Raw genomic sequence first — 12,986 nt, 5'->3', positions numbered from 1 at the left:
TGTTTTTGTATTTGGCGAACTTCAGCTCTAGAGCTGAAGTTTTTTGTTTTGTAACTGGCGAACTTCAGCTCTAGAGCTGAAGTTTTTGTTTTTGTAACTAGCGAACTTCAGCTTTAGAGCTGAAGTTTTTGTTTTGTAACTGGCGAACTTCAGCTCTAGAGCTGAAGTTTTTGTTTGTAACTGGCGAACTTCAGCTCTAGAGCTGAAGTTTTTGTTTGTAGCTGGCGAACTTCAACTCTAAAGCTCTAGGGGACATTTCGCATCTCCTTTTGTTTATCCTCAGCTCTGCTTATATTCCCTACTGTCTATTTCTTAAGTTTTATGCTGGCATGTTGTTTTGGTCCAGTTGGGGTAACTAGTCCTCCCACCATTGGGAATTCCATCTCAGTAATATTTCAGTAGTCCATGCTCTTGGTTGTTCATCTAATGATGCATGAATTGCATCTGATGTCTATTGTTCAGGTGTTTGATGCAAAGAAAGACTTTTAAGGAGTAGGAATTGATAACTTGTAAAGAAAACAAGAGAAGGTAGCATTTAAGAGTACACCAAGACAGAGAACTTGTCCCCTTCTTTGACGAAATTCACCTCCCCGCCTAGTTTCATGAACCTTACTTCTAGAAAAGGAAGAGATAAAACTTTGAGGAGGAGAAGGAGGAGGAGAAAGGGGGCTGAAGTTGTTTAAAAAGTGGGTACAAATTAATATTTTTTTTAAAAAATGAGTATAAATTAAATGGACCGACCAAATAAGACGCCCTGTGCAATTTTTACATATGAAATTGTAGGATTTGATCGCCCCGTGCAATTTTTACGTATGAAATTGAAGTGCTTTCTGAAAGTTCCCGTTCTTCATGTTGAAGTCGTAACCGGCCCATGCTAAAAGGCCATTAGGCAACATTGGCTAGTTCTAATAGTATTTGATTTTGTTTTTAAATTTTGATTTTGTGCCTTCACTTATTTGAAAGTTCTAATATAGATCCATGTGGCGTAGAATTACTTACATTTAATTAACTCTCAATCAATATAATTAAGTACATGAAATTGAATCTTTAATTTTCCATAATTATTTTCTTATTCACAATCACAATCACAATCTGAATTGTGGTTTAAAAAGACCACACCACAAATGAAGAATAGGGCACTCTTCTTTTATAATTTTGAGGTACAAAAAGAATAATAAGAATCATACGGTACTACTTTTTGCTGCTTTCCAGTTCTTCGATTTTTTCAATAACAGGTTCAACCATCGTCTTCAAGTCTTTCAAGTCTCGCTCCACATATTCAACCTGTCAACCCATTGTTATCAAGGCTATGATGCTACTAACCAGAAAATAATAATATGGGTATAAATTAAAGAAGAATTAACCTTGCACACCCAACCGTTTAAATTAAAAGTAGCAGGCGAATGTATAATATATGTATAACCATATATAATCAATATATAATATATTAATACTGGCTAGGAAAAGTAAACATTGGATCTGACTAAATATTTATGTAAAGATCACATTTTATTTACAGCATGATGTACACCAAAACTATGTAGGTGAATGGTGATATATGATAATGGGATATCGTGAGTAAGCTGCGAAGTACTTCCCAGCCAAGGGCGGCCCTTCCATAAAGCAAGTAAAGTAACTGTTTTAGGTCTCATATTTTTAGGGGCCCCATTTTTTGTTACACTTATTAAACTATGTATAACTTTTTAAAAAAAGTTTTGTAAAGTGAATTTTTTTAATTCTTTACCAAGGAAATTGCACTTGAAATGAATATCGAGCTCAAATTTCGTAAGAAATGTGTGATATATAGGAAGTAAAAATTTGATGCGATTGTTGCTAATGAAATCTCAAAATCTTTCGGAGAGTACTTTAAATTTGATTAATTTTATACATAATAGACAAGGCTACTTTTTCACTTCAAAATAAATTTGAACAATTCGCAGCATATGAAAATATTTTTGGTTTTCTATTTGACCGTAAAATCTAAGATCACTAGATATTGAAAATTTGAAAAAATATTGCCTTAATCTTGAATGTTCCTTAAAGCATAATAATCAATTCATATTTAATGGTTTAGATTTATTTTCTGATAAAAGTATTAAGGAAAATAGTACAATTAGAAGATAGCAGTTTAATTGATACACTTAATAAAATAAAAGAGATTTAATTCGTTTCCTTTTGCCTAAATTACTTATGGAATAATGTTAATAACTCATGTTACCATTGCTTCAGCAGAAAGAAGTTTTCAAGATTAAAATTAATAAAATCTTACCTAAGATGTCACAAGAAAGGTTAAATGGATTAGCTATATTATCAATTGAGAAATACTCAATTTATTAGGAGTTATTGATTATAAAAAAATTATTAACAACTTTGTATCTAAGAAAAGCTAAAAAAAAAATAGACTTCAAATAAATAATAAAAAAAATTAAAAAATTAAGGCCCCTCATAAGGTTTGGCTTTAGACGACAAAATTCGTCGGGCCGCCACTGTCCCAGCTTTGTGATCAAGCATGTAATTCTCTTTATCCTAATTTAAATTTTGGGTGGAAGAATTAACCCAAATAGCCGACTACCCAGCCGCTTAAATTAAAAATAGCCGATGGAGGTATAATATGTGCATAATTTATGTATTATAAGTGTATAATTATGTATAATCCATGTATAATCTACGTATATGACTAGAAAAAATAAACAATGACTATAGCTGGCTATTTGTGTAAAAATTCGAACGCAAAAGGGATTTTTACAATATGCGTTTGGCTCTGATGGTCAGATTGATTGATAGAATGATAGTGTTTGACTTTGATTTGAGCCATAAGTATAATACAAGAATACATATAGGAAAATATTGAAATATGGTAGAAGTGCTACACAAATCGTTAGCTAGAAAACTCCAACCCCCCTTCCCCCTAAACCCCAAAAGAACAATTAAAAAAGTTGAAAAAGACAAAACATACAAATGACTTTAATGATATATAATGGAGGTTTTAGCATAAAAGTGCCAAGTGGATTTGGTTTTGAAATACTTTTCAGAATATTAGTTTTCGGGATTTTTTTTTTTTTTTTTTTTTACAAAAGTTATGTCTTAATTTTCATAAAAACCAACATTAGATTTGTTACTGGTTCTCATAAAACATTTTGGTATGATTTCAAAGGTAGACAAAATTAAGTAGTGCTGCATTACAAGAACAGCTCATTTTGAACTCAAATACTAGGCTAATTCAGGATGAGTAGAATAGCGTAACACTGACCTTGTGAATTAAATTGGAAGTAAACTGAGCTTCTTTAGCAGCCACAGCTGATGCATTTTCTACTGCTACAGCTGCTTCTTTGAGCAGACTATTTTCCGGCAGCTTCTCGGCAATCCCTGCCATTACATTTTCCGTCTTAGTCGCCACTGCTGCTACTACCTCCGCAACTTCTTCCACCTCTTCTACCACCTTCTCTACCTCTCCTGAACATCCCATGCTTTAACTTTTGTTTTTAAGAGATACTAATATTTTTAAAAGCAAAACCATTTTATTTTTTCATGACAGAATGTCCACTGTAGTTATTCTTGTTTTTTCATATAGTGATAACGTCCGAAAGAAGGGAACCTTAGCTTGGAGTAGCCATAAAGTTGTTTTCGACGGGTTCGAGCCGTATAAGCAACCACTAATGCTTCCATTAGGGTAAAATGTCTACATCACACCTTTTTTTTTTCTTTTGAGTGGCATGTGAAACTTTGAACTAAACCCGGACTGTTAGTATGTATTTAAAATACGAAAATTCATACCTTCTATCCTTCGAAAATTATCCCATTTATCCTTCCAAAAGGGGAGGAATATTGATATTATGGACCCCAAAATCCATTTCGTCCTGCATATATAATGAGAAGGTTTCATGACTCTTTCCAAAATTAATGCCAAACACAGTCCTTCTTTCCTTTTTTCTCTCCTTTAAAGTCCCTTTTTTAATGCATTCAATCAAAGGAATATGATCAATGACAGTAATTAATTGCACGTACCAAGCAAATAAACTGGGCTTAGAAGGAGCTGGCTCTTCTGGAGGAACAATATTTGCTTCATTTTTTACCCTTACAAATTCAATGAAGAATCAAGATTCAATCTTCTTGACACAAGGTAATAAAGGGTGCTAATATAATTTTTTTGAAGAAAAAAATGAGTAGAGAAGAATTAATTACTGATCCGTCGTCTTGGGTATTCTATAATCTCCAGAACTGATAAACCGTAGCCCTGGACTTATCGAGCCACCATAACCGATCCTAGTAGCTGGAACTATTCCTTGTAACTGCGAGGATTCACCATTAATCCGAACTCTATAATAATGGTGAAGCAACGTAACAAGACTTCGGAGTTTGTATGAAGATGAAGAATTCGCAGACATGATCATATATACGACTATTATTGGTTTTGTGAGAGGGAAGAGTAGAAACCAGAGAAGTTTTTTTCAACAGATTGCTAAAATTTTAAGCAATGTAATAACATTAGAGCATACTGTAGTAATTTTACGAGCTTGTCTGAGCAGCGAGGAGATTATGCCAGTGATATATGAGAAGCAAATATATAATTATATAGTTATGGTGATGCTTTGTTTTAAAGAAATTTAGGCAATATGAGTCTGTAAATTAGGCCAAGCTAGCGCTTAACATGTGACGAAGAAGATCGATAGGCCGAACACGCCAAGACATGAAATAGTTGGGTTTCTTTGCTTATTTTATTGTGACTTTAAGCTAAAAGTTTCTGAAAGATTGCCTGATAAGTGACCTGTTCCTTACAAGCATGAGCCATCAATTATGGACTCTCTATTTTTGTCATGTGTCCTTTCACAAATCAATGAGATTGTGTTGAAGTTAAACATTCGCTTCACATAACTTCAAAATTAATGCTCTTATAATATGAAATTAAACAAGAAAAAAAACGAGAACATAATATTGAACAATAGGGCTTCTTTTTTTCTTTTTTTGGGTGGTTGGCTAAAGTCAACTCATTTAAATACCACCAATTGATGACCATAGACAGTTAATAATCTATATCTATATATATATATATATATATATATATATATATATATATATATATATATATATATATATAAAAGAGGGAGTAGGAAAGATGACTTGGCACCTCTATTCTATTTATCTTTTCTCTCCTTTTTTTTAAAAAATTTTCTCTCATTTTAATACAAACAACTCATTTACTACTGCCTAGGAAGTGAATTAAAGGAAACAAATGAGGTTTAAAGAGAGATTTCAGTTATGGAATATATAAAATTAAAAGGAGTAATTAAATAGGCTATCCGTTTCCCCAGATTCAGATCAAACTAAATCAGTTTGTTTAAGATTATTTGAGCTTTGAAGAGCTTATGCCAATTATAATGGAGCAAATGACGATGCATGCTTCAAAGGGAAAGATTTTTCAAGGAGTACGACAAAGAAGTATAGAGAGAGACATCTGATATTCAAAGTGCAACATTCTTACTAATTTATCTTTCTTTGTTGCTTATTCCTTTTTAAATGATGCTGGGAGATAATCTTTTCTACTTTGCCAACATATTGGTCACGATCTTAAGTTTCGGCAAGTATATTTTAACACTGCAAAAAGATTATTAGATATATGAGTTATGAATTTTAGAAATCGTGGCATAATTTTATTTGTCAAATGGTTGAAGGCTATTCTTTTGTGATATTTCTTTGAGGATTATATTTAAGTGTCTGTTTATACCAAAAGTGGCTTTGTTTATTGGAATATAAATTATGTATTTGCCTTTATCAATCAATTATTTGATTGTTTGATCTTTTCTGTTATTATTTATTTATTGTGCAATTAGAGAGGATAAATCAGAAAAAAATATATCATCAAATTGAGTCTATGTCGTTACATGATGTGTTTGACAATTTTATTTTTGTTCTTTCTATGAAAGCTATTGCTATTATTTGATGTTTTTAATTTTCCTAAAATGTATATGCATGTTTAAAGATTAAGAAATAAAATGGTCTAAATAGAGCAGAGTGAGAATTAATAACTTCTTCTTCTTCTCATCCTCTTTCTGCTTCTCCTTTTCCGTCTTCTTCCTTGTCTTTATTTTTCCTTTTATTTTTTTTAGAAATAATGTGTTTATGTGTATTCTTGCGTTGATTGTTTGGTATAGATCATATTTAGTATTCTTTGTACTAATATCGTAAAAATATAAAATAACAGAAATACAAAGAGTGGAACTTTGATTAAATATTATAAAAGTGATATTTTCTCAATTTTCATTAAGTGTTTTAAAAGTTATATTTTCTCTGTTTTTCCTTTAATATCTTATTTTGAAAATTCAATAATATTCCAAAAACAAAAGTAGAAAAAGAATGAAAATGAAGGGTAACGCAAAGCAATAGAAATACAAAAACTAAACCTTGTGTTGAATGTTTATTTATTTATTACTCTTTTATATCATAAAATATTATTGTAATATATGGAAGAACTATTTTTTGTGTTGAATTATAAATTTCAGTATATATAATATATCACATATCTTTTATTTAATAGTAATGGTATCGTTTCATGGCATAGTGTAGGATATCATTAAATATGACAAATAGCACAATAAAGTACTAATATCAATAGTTAATATTTACTCAAGTATATTGCCTTAATTAATTATTTAATTTTATTTTCATCGATAAAAGAAGATTTAGTCCTGCAATTTAAACATTCAAATTAGCCCGATGATGTTCTTGCAAAGGAGCAAAGTATATGCTTTCATGAATATAAAAAATAGAGAAAGTCAGTCTTTAGTGGGGCTTGAAGATTGTAGAAAGAAGCAATCAACCTTAAAAATATAAATAGATTACAATTATGGTTTATGGTTGAAGAATATAAAGAAGATAAAATTAAATAAAGAGTAAAGATTTTTTTAATTGTCAAAATTTTAACAATACATTTTTATTCATATTTTATCTTTTAAACATCGCGCGAAGCACGGACAAATTAACTAATCATTTCATATAGTTAGGTCTGTTTCTTTATTCATTTTTCTTTCCTTATCATGTTAGTGTAACATCATCATCACAAACAAACAAAAACACAAAGTCCTCATCAATGCTATCCCATACAAAAGAGTTTTAACGTTTTAAGAAATAATTAAGGATATTTCTAAAATGTGACGCCACTCGATGTATGGTCAACGTTCGATACTGTTTTTTAGTTCCTGTGCCAATTATCGCAAAACAGAAATATGGATGAGCTCCATGTCTAATACTCAAGTTAGGTCATTATTAATTAGTAGGTTTGTGTTTGGCTCCAATTAATTTAGATTCGTGTATAACTCATTAATGGGAGAAGCTCCTTATTAGGAGCTTTCTTTCTTAGTGCTCAAACCTCATACCTTTTGTTAAAGGTGGAGAGATACCGTTCGTCCCACAACAACTCTTGGTGGTATACAGGGGCGGATTTAAGGGGTGCAAGGGGTTCACCCGAACCCTTTTCGCCAAAAAAGTACATTGTATATATAAGGCAAAATCTGTTTTTTACCTCTATATATTAAGTTATGAACCCCTTAACACAATCCAAAAGTGTAGTTTAGTGGTCAAGGGGGTTCAAAATTTATATAAGGTCATGAGTTCAATTCTCACAAGATACAAAAAAAATAATTTTGAACCCCCTTCGTGAAGATCCTGCCTCCGCCACTGGTGGTATAGTTGATGTTAAGCAGGGCCGGCTCCAACGTGATGAGGCATAAGGCTTGTGCCTTAGGGCATCTCCAACCTATGACCAAATCCTCATTTTGTGAACAACTTACTCCAACCATTCCCCCATTTTTTTTCCAAATTTTTCTATATTCTTCTCTTTCTTCTATATTATATTATTATCTTTCATTTCAATTTCATTTTTTAATTTTCATTAAACAAATTCCATCTTTCATACCATTCATTTTTTGAGATAATTATATATTTTTTGTACAATTATAACTTATAATAAAATTAACTTACAATTTTACATAAAATAATAAATGCATGAAAATTAATTTATCAAAACTATACACCAAAGTTAAGATGTAAAATTAATATTATAAAGACATTACATAAACATAATTAAGTATATATAAAGAGATAAATTAAAAGATTAAATAAAAAAAGTAATGAATAGTAATGGGGGAGATGAATAGTGTACCCCCATATTTGAGGGAACACTATTCATCCCTCATTTTGGGGACAAAAATGGGGGAGGGTTGGAGCTAAATTATCCCAAAAATTGCCCCAATTATGGGGAATGAGGGTAAGTTTGGAGATGACCTTAGGCCCCCAAATTTGGGGAGGCCCATTTTTAAAAATAATAGGTTTATACGTATTTACAAAATAATATTTAGTACTTTTAATACAAAAGTAAAGTTTTTAATATAAGATAAAGGCAAAATAGCCTAAATGGCACCTGTACTTCACCCACTCTGTCATGCCGGTCCTCAAACTTAGATATTTGTCAATTGAACATTTATACTCATTCAAAACGTGAATAATAAATGCTTATCCAACGTGGCTTATCCTATGTGTCATATGTGGCTTCAGTGCGTGATTCACACGCCTGTAAGGGGCGTGAAGACAGTTAAAAAAGCCCTACCGATAATAATTTAGCCTATTTAACAGCCACCTTCTTATTCCTACCTTATTCTCCATTGCTGAACATTATAAAAGCTAAATTTAGCAAATCTGAGGCCTTCTTCTTTCTTTGTTAGCTTCAACAGTGAAAAATAGAATTTTTTTTCCTGTGATTCTTCGTTGCCCTTCAATTTTTGCCATCTCCTTTTGTTTTGAAAGTCGATTTTTTCTACTTTTCCTGCAACAAATACGCTACTGCCGCCTCTTCTCCTTCAACAATGAGGAAGGAACCTTTGTCTTATTGTGGAGTTGCTGCAGATCTTAAAATGTCACGAACACCCACCAATCCTGGAAGGAGGTTCCTGGGCTGCCGAAGATATGAGATTGGTGAAGGTTGTGGCTTTTTCAGATGGGTTGATCCTGCGATTGAGAAAGAACACTACAAGTCTCTTCTTGCGGCTCTTATTAAGAAGAGTGATCGATGCCATTGTCAAAGAAGACAAGGAAGGTCGAAGTTCAGAGTTGCTGCTATTATAATTGTGGTTGTAGTTGTTCTAATGTTAGCTATTATATTATTTGTTTAGGATTGATAGTGCACTTTCTTATTTCCTGGGTTTAGGCTACATATTTTGTGTTGATGTAAAATTTTGTTCATGGAATATATTGACAAAGGCTCCATTACAGCAACAAGTACTAATATGATGGCATGTGTTAGAGGCAGTTAATAAAACATCCAAAATAAAGGAGTTGGTTTACAAAATATTGTCAACGATAGGCAGTCAACAAAAACATACATAATGAAGTAGCTTTACAAAATATTGTCTACCACAGTCAACAAAAACATACATATGTAAATATCAATTGAGCACTTCAATTAATGTCTATTGTGGCTTGGCTGCTTGGTGTGAATTGTGTAACTGGGGTGGCTTGAGTGGTTGTAGCAGACTTTGCCCTTCTGTAACTCTGTTCTTGCAGATGCCTTTGTGTAACTGCTGCTCGGCCCTTCCACTTTAGTCCAGGTGGTTTGAACCTAAGTTCAATGTTGGTAGGAGCAGAACTTATGAGTGTAGAAGGATTGTGTACCACTCTGTCAGTAGTTCCATACTCTGTCAGTAGTTCCAGACTGCACAAAAATAAAAGGTTGTGAGTGAGGGATTATGTAGTAAACCATTATGTAATTGAGTGGAAATATTTACCCTCTGTATAACAGTGGCACTTGAATCAAATAGCACACCATATCCTGCTTCCTTTAGTCTCTTAGACCCTGCATTTGCACCACCTCTTCTAGGCTCATTGGTCTTCCTTTTTGGACCTCGTGCAATATTAGTTGATTGTTGTGTGCTTGGATCAATGATTGGTGGAGTGAAGGTAACACTTTCCATAGTTGAAGGTGTTGCTGCTGATGATGATCCAGTTGCTGGTACTGATGCACTTCCAGCTGCTGCTGATGCACTTCCAGCTGCTGTTGATGTTGCAGTTCTACTTTCAGTAGTTTTACCTCCAACTGAACTAATTCCAGCCCTTCCCCCTTGGTTTCTCTTCATACACATAACAAAACTACCACTAGTAATTGAATTCTTTCAATATTAGTAACAAAACAAACATTAATACTTACTGCTGATGGGCATCCTTTCTTGTTATGTCCTAGAGTCTTGCACAAAGAACATCTCATTTGTCTCCCTATCCTTGTACCCTTCCCAAACTTCTTCTTTGGTTCATCAGCAGCTTTTCTCCTTTGTTTCTTTGGCCTTCCTGGCATTGCAATTATAACAGGTGTCTCAATAGCTGGCAGTGTGCTTTTTGGTCACAAATTCATACTAGTTAAATGTTGAATGAATCTGCTATATGCCTTAAGGTAGGTATCCTTTCTATACCAATGGTCAACATATGGCTCAACCTCATAGTTCTTATAATGCATTGTTGTAATTGCATGTGCACATGGAATTCCTTTGAGTTGCCATGATCTACAAGTATAGATACATGTCCTATAGTCAACAACATGTTTATATGGCCCATCCTGGATCTCCTACTCTGTTTCACCATTAAATTTGACTTCACATTTGGCTGCCCTTTGAGCATTCTCTCCAAGTATTTTCATAGCCATGGGTGATATCTCACCTACCCATTTTTCAGAAAACTTTCTCATGCTATTCATCCTTTTCATACACTTGATTCTAATTTCCTCTAACATAGTAATGATAGACTTGTGCCTAGATGCCAATATCCAACTATTGAATGTCTCACACATGTTGTTCTCCACTACATCACACTTACTATGTTCTTTGAAGTATTCCCTACACCATGTTTCCTTGTTGTATTTCAGTAAGTCTTGAACAATATCTCCCCCCAGCTGGTCCATTTCATCCAACTTTTTGCTAAAGTAAACTTCAAATATAGCTCTTGCACACTGCTAGAATTTTTTCCTTCTTTCCTCACCAGACTAAGTTTGCTTCAAATTAGCCTAGATATGTCTAGCACACCATCTCATCTCAGCATTTGGCAATAACTAAGTTATTGCTAGATGAAGACCCTACAATCATAAAAACTATATTGTTATAACTTAAACATAAATGAAAACAATTACACTTTAAAGAAAGAGTATCAGAAACCAACCTTCTGTATATCAGACACGACTGTCAGCCCTTCTCCTTCTGTTTCTGTCAAGTTTAGATCATGCTTGAGACATCTGATAAACCAAGACCATGTATCCTTTAATTCCTTTTCAACTACTGCCTAAGCCACAGCGAACATTTGATTATTTCCATCCTTGGAAATGCAGGAAAACAATTCACCTTTACATGTCCCCTTTAGGAATGCACCATCAAAGCCAATTATGTTTCTGCACCCTTCTAACCATCCAGTTTTTAATGCTTCAAGACAGACATAAATGCCCATAAACACCTTCTTGCCAGGAATTGAATCCTTATATGTCCTTATCACTACAGTAGTGCCAGGATTAGTAGACTTTAGCATTTCTACATAATCATGAAGCCTAGCAAATTCTTTCTTGTAATCACCCCTATTCTCCTTCATAAGTATCATTTTTGCTCTTCTACATGAAGTTTTACTCACATACAAGCCATATGATTTCCTAAGTAAGGCTTGAATCTGATGAAGCCTAATTCGAGGCTCACTAATTTTTTTTGCAATCCATGGTGGGTTACACATCTTGTTCCTTGCTTTCTTGTAGCATTTATGTACAGGGTAGTATGTAATCACCCTAAAATTACTGGTGCTGCCTTCTATGCTACCAAGGATATGCCATGGACAACCTTTCTTTGTGTACTTTGCCCTAACCCTTTCCTTCTCATTAGGTTTCAGCTTAAGGTTCACACCTTTTTGTATAGAATATGTCTACAATGCCTCTCTAAACTGTACAACATTCTCAAATATTATATATAGTTCAAAAAATATTTTTTTGCAAATTTTGTCAAAGTAAACCTTCTTACTTGGATTCCTAGCTGGTGCATTCCTTACTTCATCAGGGCCAACAATCACTCACTACCTAGATCTAAGCTATCAAAATTCTTGTCATCCCCTCCTAGTTTCCCATCATATTTTCCCCTTTTGTTCTTATGCATATCTTCAAAACCAACATCTATACCAACTGGACCAGATGGTATCTCATCTACATTTACTTGGGCATCCTTCTTTTTGTTGAGTTTAGACTGTCTAATTTCAGCTAAATCATCTTCCAAATCACTACGCTCTTTAATGTTCTCATCTATATCAAACAGTGAGTCAAACCCTTCAGAATCATCAAGGTCCTCATCAAAATCAGATTCTGATGTTTGAAGGTGATAAGATGAGAAGTTATTACCTTCACCTTCATCTGATTCTTCTATCTCTTCATTTATATCTACCCCATTTTCAGTCTTATTTATATCATAGTTGGGAGGTGACACATCAGCCCTAGCATTTAACCCACTGTCATACCCATCTGTTTGTATAGTGGGGTCTAGTTCAGTTATGTCCTCAACAACAGTAGGCTCACTAATTTTATGCACAATACAAACATCAACAAAGTCACCACCTTTCAATGTATTAAGAAACTTTAACACATCGGCATCTGTTTTTAAAATGTAATAGCCACCCCTTTTGTTAACTTTGCATCCAAACAAATCAACTTCTAAAAATCTTAAGTCACTAGCAAACTTGTGAAACAACATAATATGTAGCTCATCAACATCAACTGTAGCTAATTGATGATAAGTTAGTCCATTTGCATACCTTAGGTCATGGTCGGATACAAAATTACCACTGTGGTGGATTTGTAGGTTAACTAGGGTTGAAGCCATTTTCTTTTCATACCTGCAAAGTAACAAAAAAATAGTGTTATCAATGACAATTTGTTATCAAAAGTTGCACCTTTACACAATTCCATAAACAAACCAACAAAAAAGACAGAT

General features: G+C 33.4%; 1 protein-coding gene across 2 annotated transcripts; it reads right to left on the bottom strand.

Moving 5' to 3' along the window:
• Positions 1-1,029: 1,029 nt before the first annotated feature.
• Positions 1,030-4,544, bottom strand: LOC104220835 (uncharacterized). Of its 2 annotated transcripts, none has more exons than XM_009771796.2 (5): positions 4,183-4,544; positions 4,006-4,074; positions 3,775-3,857; positions 3,251-3,453; positions 1,030-1,284 (listed from the first exon to the last, which is right to left on the bottom strand). In XM_009771796.2, exons 1-5 carry the CDS (start codon positions 4,389-4,391, stop codon positions 1,192-1,194), a joined length of 657 nt encoding a protein of 218 aa, XP_009770098.1. In that variant the 5' UTR covers positions 4,392-4,544; the 3' UTR covers positions 1,030-1,191. The 2 variants fall into 2 exon arrangements, with proteins under 2 accessions (XP_009770098.1, XP_070016097.1); XM_070159996.1 differs by having other exon boundaries at positions 3,251-3,366; positions 4,183-4,541.
• Between the last annotated feature and the right edge of the window lie 8,442 nt (positions 4,545-12,986).

This window comes from Nicotiana sylvestris, chromosome 1 (genome assembly GCF_000393655.2).
Source record: "Nicotiana sylvestris chromosome 1, ASM39365v2, whole genome shotgun sequence".
In the NCBI taxonomy this organism is placed as follows: domain Eukaryota; kingdom Viridiplantae; phylum Streptophyta; class Magnoliopsida; order Solanales; family Solanaceae; genus Nicotiana; species Nicotiana sylvestris.
Note: the sequence above shows the minus strand (reverse complement) of the source record. Positions and strands in the feature narration are given on the sequence as shown.

What these genes read in the sequence shown, in the direction of transcription:
- LOC104220835 (XM_009771796.2), bottom strand. Translation starts at nt 4,391, where the DNA reads ATGATCATGTCTGCGAATTCTTCATCTTCATACAAACTCCGAAGTCTT. An exon ending in TAATTTTCGAAGGATAGAAG is followed by an intron (nt 3,454 to 3,774) that starts GTATGAATTTTC and finishes TGGGATGTTCAG; the next exon opens with GAGAGGTAGAGAAGGTGGTA. An exon ending in CTTCCAATTTAATTCACAAG is followed by an intron (nt 1,285 to 3,250) that starts GTCAGTGTTACG and finishes ATGGGTTGACAG; the next exon opens with GTTGAATATGTGGAGCGAGA.